The sequence below is a fragment of the Echinops telfairi genome, unplaced genomic scaffold (assembly GCF_000313985.2).
Source record: "Echinops telfairi isolate 266 unplaced genomic scaffold, ASM31398v2 ScPeMD7_7420;HRSCAF=8458, whole genome shotgun sequence".
In the NCBI taxonomy this organism is placed as follows: Eukaryota; Metazoa; Chordata; class Mammalia; order Afrosoricida; family Tenrecidae; genus Echinops; species Echinops telfairi.
In genome coordinates this window covers 48636968-48644028 of record NW_022111320.1, presented here as the reverse complement: position 1 = coordinate 48644028, position 7061 = coordinate 48636968, and the positions used below count along the sequence as shown (strand labels likewise).

The 7061-nt window shown below is 61.3% G+C and overlaps 1 protein-coding gene across 1 annotated transcript in view; it reads right to left on the bottom strand.

The window, feature by feature from the left end:
• Positions 1 to 6607, bottom strand: part of NBEAL2 (neurobeachin like 2) — a 23208-nt gene extending 16601 nt beyond the window's left edge. Inside the window, exons 1-10 of the mRNA XM_045297702.1 lie at positions 6476 to 6607; positions 3611 to 3699; positions 3402 to 3530; positions 3229 to 3310; positions 3012 to 3142; positions 2748 to 2830; positions 1285 to 1370; positions 904 to 1186; positions 663 to 769; positions 46 to 126 (exon numbers count right to left, since the gene is read on the bottom strand). Of these exons, the coding sequence (XP_045153637.1) occupies positions 46 to 126; positions 663 to 769; positions 904 to 1186; positions 1285 to 1370; positions 2748 to 2830; positions 3012 to 3142; positions 3229 to 3310; positions 3402 to 3530; positions 3611 to 3699; positions 6476 to 6607 (1203 nt within the window). The remainder of the gene's footprint in view (positions 1 to 45; positions 127 to 662; positions 770 to 903; positions 1187 to 1284; positions 1371 to 2747; positions 2831 to 3011; positions 3143 to 3228; positions 3311 to 3401; positions 3531 to 3610; positions 3700 to 6475) is intronic.
• Between the last annotated feature and the right edge of the window lie 454 nt (positions 6608 to 7061).

Here is a 7061-nt window from a genome sequence, read left to right as displayed (position 1 = left end):
CCCCAGAGGGGTGGGTGCCTGAGTTGGCCAACCCCAGGGTGATACCTTCTGGACATCGGGCTCGGTCAGTAACCGGGTAGCCAGGTCCCTGTCCCCCTCAGGGAGTACCCGGGCCTGCACATACAGCTGTGGGGAAGGGGCACGGGTGGAGGGAATAGGGAAGAGAAAGGAGGAGGGAGATAGGGGAGGGGGCGATTAGAGCAGAACCTGGGGCAGCCTCCAGGGCTCTGCCCCAGATGGATGTGTGAGTCCCCAGCCAAGTACCCCCACCTGGCACTAGGCAAGAGTTGGGGGCTGAGCTGCCCATAATGTCTGGCCAGACAGGGAGAGTCAGAGGGCAGTGAGTGGGCAAATATGAATGGGCACCACATTTGAAAGCAGCAGGGCCCTCCTCCTTGGGCTTTGCAGGTAAAGCTGGGGAACAGGAGACCAAGGGGCAGGCAGCTCTTGCCCTAGAACACCAGCACCCCCACCCCCGCCGTCCCCTCGTAGGGTGCAGAGCTGTCCTGAGGCCCAGCCCCAGTTCGGACAGCAGCCCTTGAGGACGGGCCCTCGTCTGGGCTCCAGCCTTCCCCTCCTACTGGCCACAAAGCACCAGCTGGGTCCAGTCTGTGTCCCTAGCCTCTGGCTCCACGCCCGGCATGCGCAGCCTGGCAGCCCACCTTGCTGTTCTGGATGAGCCGGATGAGGTGTTCAAAGCAATTGTTGCTAAGGAAGGTGGCCTGCAGCACTGGCCGGTCCTCGCATGCCAGCATCCTGGGAATGGCCTCTGTGGAGGGGGTCAAAGGTCAGGCCCTCCCCATCTCCCACTAAATCTTGGCCCCCAGTCCAGCCTCTGCATCTTCACTCAGACCTCCCGCTTCCAGGGTGCCCACCCCAGCAACAGAGGAGCCCCATACCCACCAAGCATGCTGACCCGCAGACTGACAAGGGTCTCTTCCGGGCCTGGGTTCGGGCCCGTGGGCCAGTCGGCATTAAGGACGCAGAAGTAGCCCTCAAGCAGGGCACGGAGCTCCTGCCCACGGGGCGGTGTGCGGCTGGTGTGCAGGACATGCACTGCACCCACCAGGGCCTCCAGGGCCAGCGGCATGAGGTGGGGGTCCCGGGCAGGCCCCGGCCCCCAGCCCCGCACCACACCCAGCAGGCCCTGCACGGAGCCGGCGCTCACAGCCATCTGCCCATTCTCCTGCATCGGTGGACAGAGGAGCGGTAGGCCTGGGGCTGGTGCAGCAGAGCCTAGGGCACCCACCCTCCCTCGGCCCAATGGGCTCACACCCAACCGACCTTCCCTCCTGCAAGGACAGCGCCAAAGAGGTGGATGAGCCGCAACAGCAGCGTGGGAGGCAGGTGCTCGGCAAGCTGCAGGCTCTCTGCATGGGAGAGGGCACGGCAGTGTCACCAAGGTGGCTGGGGTGGGGGGTGGAGGACGGTGAGACAAGTAACAGGGTTGGGAGACTCATCTGAGGGGGAGGCCTGGCTCTCTGCTCCAGGAGGTCTGAGGGGCTACAGAGAGTGCTGGGGTGTATAAGGAAGAAAGGACCTGCTACCCAGGGGAAGCCTCAGGGGGCTTGGATCTGGCCTTGAAGGTCTAGCCTTGAAGGTCTCAGATGACTTCAGATCCAAAGTGTGTGTGGGGGGGGGGGGCGGCGGGGGGAGTCCCACTTCCTCAGAGTGATCCCAGCTTTAGTTTCTAAGATGCAAATCTGCACCCTCTGATCTGTGGCCGTTAGACCCTGCCAACCCTGCTGTGAGGACCCTGCTGTAGCTGCAGTACAGATGGCCTTCCGTCCCCCTCCTGCACCCATCCAGGGGCTTTTAGGGGCTTTCAGAGATTCGTATGTGGGAGGGTCACCTGGCCTGGCTCCAGCAAAGCTGGACGGGAAAATGCAAATGACAGCGGAGAACATGGGGCTGCTGGGGAGAGATGCAGGTGGGATTGGGGTGGGTGGGAGGTGGGGTGACGCACAGGGAACAGGGCTTTGGAGGCGAGGCCCCAGGAAAAGCCCATTGCTTTCTAGGAATGAGAGGATGGGTGCGTGCGTAGTGGGGGAACAGAGTTGCTGGCGCGGAAGGAAGAGGCTGTGGGGAGGAGAGGATTTGGTCTGGAGAGCCACCATCCAGGGATTTAAAGTGGGAGAGAGAGAGAGTGAGAGAGAGAGAGGTCTGTTTAAGAAGAGTGCCCAGGCTGTGGGGAGAAGGGGGCAGGGCAGGGGCTCCTGGTGAGGCCAGGACTTGCGGTGGGCTCTGGGTGAGGCATTGCTCAGATGGGGACAGGATCTGCTGTGGGGTATTAAGGTGTCTCAGTGTCTCTAAGATACTCCATGCAGTTACGAGGTGTCTGGATTGTTGGGGGGCAGTGGGGAGACAGCTCTGGGAGGGGAGCTGTCTCGGAGGAACCCAAGACATAGGGTCATCAGAGGTGCCCTGGTGATCAGCTCCTCGGTGAGTAGCAGGCAGTAGAAACATTGACCTGAGGAGACTGAGGGGCTCAATGGGCAGGGATTCTCCGAGGATCCCCATCGATCCACATGGGCTGCGTGATGCAGAAAGGAGACGGGAGGGGAGAGGATGTCGGAGGCCCTTGCTCCCTGGGAGGAGTTGAGCATTTTGCCCAATTGTGCCCTTAATCCCCTCTCTGCCCCTGCACTTGGCCTTCCTGCGGGAGAGTCCTCAAATCCCCCGGGAGCCACCCTTGCGCCCTGCATCAAGCTGGAATCAGGGACTTGCAGGAAGGGCCCGGTCCTGACCTTGGAAGAAGGTGCTGAATTCACGGGGCAGAACTGCTGGGGGGAACTTGTATTTGCTCTTCTCCCTGGAGCTGATGACTTCCCTGGGGAATGGGGCAGATGGGGGAGGGCTAAGGTTGGGCTCACCCCTCCTGGGCCTCCCCTCCCCTCACAGCTGTTGGCACATCTTTTGCCCTTGCCTTCCCCCACTGCCACACTCTCCCAGGCTGCCCCCACCCCAAGTCCTGTCCCCCTCCCTGTCCCCTGCTGAGGGCTGGGTCTCACCCACTGTGCTGGCGGCGCCAGGTCTGATAGGGGTCAAAGAGGCCCTCACAGAGGAGCAGGGCGTGTAGGGCCACATACTCCAGGGGGCGAGGAGGCCCGGGGCTCTCCTGTGGGGGGACTGCATCCTTCAGCTGGTTGTGGGAGAAGGGATGAAGGTGGGGTCAGCCAGGCAGTGGACACCACCTGCCCTCACTGCCCCACGGTGGAGCCCCCTCACCTCGGCCACCAAGCTGGTCAGCAAGGCCAGCACCCGGGGCACCAGCACCAGGCCCCAGCCTGCTTCCACGTTCTCCAGGTTCCTGGGAGAGTGGATGGTGGGCGGGCGAGGTCACAGTGACCCTCTGGCCTGTGGTCCTCGCCCCCTCCCCTCCCCAGGGACGCTCGCCCCACCTGCAGAGGATGATGAAGAGCTTGAGGCGCAGCAAGGCCTGCTCCAGGTCTCCCTGGTCCAGCTGCTCGGCCAGCACGTGCAGGGCATCCAGGGGCAGCAGCGGCACCTCCGCGCCTGTCTCCTCCAGCCTGCGCAGAGTGGGTTACTGGAAAATGGACCCCCCCACTCGCCCTGCCCAGCCCAGCCCTCCCTGTAGTGGCAGCCTCACCTGCGGGGCTCGAGAGAGGACAGCGAGATACTCCTCTCAAAGGTACCCACAAAGGCCTTCAGCCACTGCTGTAGGTAGCCCAGGTCCTTCTGCAAGCACAGAGCCAGGGGGACACAGTGAGGGGCAGGCGGAGCACTCACTGGGCACAGGCAGGTAGCCAGTGGAGGGGGACATGGAACAGATGGGTGGGGAGAGAGCAAGGAGGAAGGACAGGAACTGGGATGGTCAGCACCAGGAGAGTAGGGGGCACTATGCAGACTCCTTCCAGGTCCCCCATCTGCTCCTCCCAGTCTCCCCTCCCACATCCCTAGGGGGTGTGTGAGGGGGTGGGGTGCTGGCAGCACTGACAGCCAGGGGAGGTTCCCAAGTGCGTACAGGGCCTGGGGCATGCCTGTGGATCAGGCTGCATCAGCGCTGCCAGCCGCCCCTACACAGAGCCCTGGGCTTGGCTGGACCCTGCACCTTCTCCCAGTTTGGCAGTCACAGCCTGCCGTCCTCGTCTGTGAATCCTGTACACCATCGGGCACACGGACCCATGCACACGCACACACAACATCCACGCCCATAGACCCAGCTGCCCGGTGCCGCGGCGGCAGGAACCTCCGCCCACCCTCGCTGGTTACCTGGACCCCAGGCCCCACAGCCAGTTCCATGGGCAAGAGGGATGGCGGCTGAGCCCCAGTCTGGGTGCCACCAGGGAAACTTTGGTGTGAACGGGAAATGTCCCCTCCCGCCCGGGGCCCTGGCAGGAAGCGCAGAGTCACGGTGGGGGAGGAGGGCCGCTTCCTCCCGGCAGACCGCAGGGATGTGGGGGGGCCCCCTGGCCGGGGCACCCAAGGCTCAGCAAGGAGGCCACGCTGGGGGCGGAGCCTAAGTTTGGATGGGGTGAGGCTAAAATACAGAGGTGGGGTTTGCAAGCCAGAGACCAATAGAATAGGTTGGGGGTGGAGCCTGGAGGTAGGGGTGGAGCCTATCTAGGGAAGGGATTGGGACCCCTGCTACCACAGCGCCCTTCACTGCAGCTCAGCAGCTGCAGGGACCTGGGAGTAGGCCTATCTCTTGGCTTAGGGGCACATAAACAACTGAGTAAGTCTTGGCTTGACCGTCACTAGCTAAAACTTCTAAGCCCTGGGTGGTGGTCCTGTGGGCGAGTCCTTTTCTCCATGTATTCTAGCACAGATCTGAGACGTAGGTAATCCAGAGAGGTCAGCCCTCACCACTAGGATGTCTGTCACCTCTGCTGAGCTCCCTACCCTCTGCCTACCTGCTCATCCGCCCACCAACAAGCAAGGAACACAGAGGTACAGGTGCTGACCAGGGCTCCGGACCATTTCTTCTGAACCCCTCTCCCATTCACAGGTGAGGAAAGGAGGCCACGGCAGGAGGCCCTGGCCGCTACCACAGTTCCAGCTACACCTCTGGGGCTGCTGAGAACCAGATGTTTGTTCCAGGGCAGGGCCACTCCTGGCTGCTGACCAACTAGTCCAAACTGACCATGTGACCTTGGACTCCGGCCTCAGAGACCCACCAAACCCCTCGGCTACCTTCAACGGGAGTCCACCACCATCTTCCCTTCTTATTCACCCAAACCATCCTCACTTGAGTTCAGTCACTAGGCTATCTCACCCGCCCTCACTCACTTCCACTGAGTCCAATCTGACTTACGGCCTATAGGACAGAATAGAACAACTTTTGTGGATTCCAAGGCTCTGACTCTTCTGCAGGAGCAGAAAGCCTCATCTTTCCCCCCTGCAAGGCGGTGGGCTTTCTACAACAGATCTGAGACCCAGGCAAACTAGTGATTAGGAGCCCAAGGCGTGTCAACTTGCGAGGGGGTGGAGCCTAGCCTGTCCATCAGGCTGCAGCTCAATGACCTCATTTGGAGGTGCCATGGAGATAAATGGCTCACAGGAGGCCAGACCCACCCACACTCCCTGCGAGACATTCCTGTTGACAAGCCACATGGAGCTACGCGGATAGAGCCCGAGCCCTGGAGCTGGAGGAGCCACGTGGAGACCCACGCCAGCGCTGAGCTGCTTCCACCGCCACTGGATCCATAAGATTTCCCACCCACTGGCCTGTGATCTTCCTGTATTCAGCGTCATTGCATGTGTTGCATGAATCTGAAGTGGAATTTAAGGACTAGTATCGACATATGGGGTAATTTCGGACGTATGCACTTGATCTGGACTGGGCTGGGTTGTTTTCTTAATGTACAATTACTCTCTGATATAAAGTTCTCTCTTATACACGAGTGTCTAGGAATTTGTTTCTCTAGTCAACCCGGACTAACACCCCCACTATGCCACCAGATTCTCACCTGGAGTCGCCCATAATGCAGACCGTTGGCCTGCTACCCTGCTACCACTCAGCTTAGCACCTAAAAGCCCAAACCTGATTGGATTCTCCTCCACCCTCACCTCACTGGAGGGGCTGGCTGTGGCCCTCAGGACCCCAAGTCTAACCAGTGCCCGTGTCTCCAGCACCCCCACGATCACGGATTCAGGCCTCCGTGTCCAGTGCACCCCAGCCCAGTGCACCCAGTGGAACTGGCTTTCGGTCCTTAAGCAGGACTCTCCCACCTACACTGCTGGTGGCCAGCCCCTGGGTCCAGCCTCCTAGACCTGGGCGGCTCCCTAAGACTCAGCAGGCACTCACTTTCCTTCCCTAGAGCCACACCCCCAGCCAGTCCTGTCCTGAGAACCTCCAGCAGGTTTGGGTTGGGCTGGGTTCGAGTGGGGCCATCAAAGCTGCTGTTGTCCTGGGCTCTGAGGGGTCTGTAAAACAGACAGCACCTGTTGTGTGTGTATGTTGGGGGGGGGGGTGTTTGAGGGCAGATGGCTGTCCCACCTCTGTAGGTCTCACCTCTTCTCTCTGGAAGGCCCCAGCCCAGCTGTGACCTGGGCCAGGTGGCTTGGGGATGCAGTGCTGAGGAGTGGAGGAGTCTCTGTCGGGGTAGGGGCCTGGTGGGAAGGGTGGGCAGGGGGCCTCCAGCATGCTGCCCGTGCAGAGTCCAGAGCCCGAAAGGAATGGCTGTGGGGATCTGGCTTGGCTTGCACTCCACTCTGCCTGGGCCAGCGGCTCCTCCCTCCCTGGTCCAGCTGAGGGCTGGCCCAGTCCCCGCCCCGACCTGACTCTGCTCGTCCCAACCTCACCCCATTGTCCCTGGGGGCAGGTCAGGAGCAGCCACACGTGCTAAGCCCTCCTCAGAGCCCTGAGACTCACCAGTAAGTGGAAGCCCAGAGACAAGGAAGAAGATTATAGGGGTGGGCGTGGGGTGTCCTTATCCCTGGGAGGACGGGGGTCTCATGGTGCCTCCGTAGGGACCTCACACTTGTACCAACCCAGCCCAGAGGACACTCAAAGAGCACTAGGGAGGGTGAGAGCTGCAGACAGCAGGGTGGCCAATCCAGGGCACAGGACTGCCACTTGTCCACTCTTCTGAGGTAAC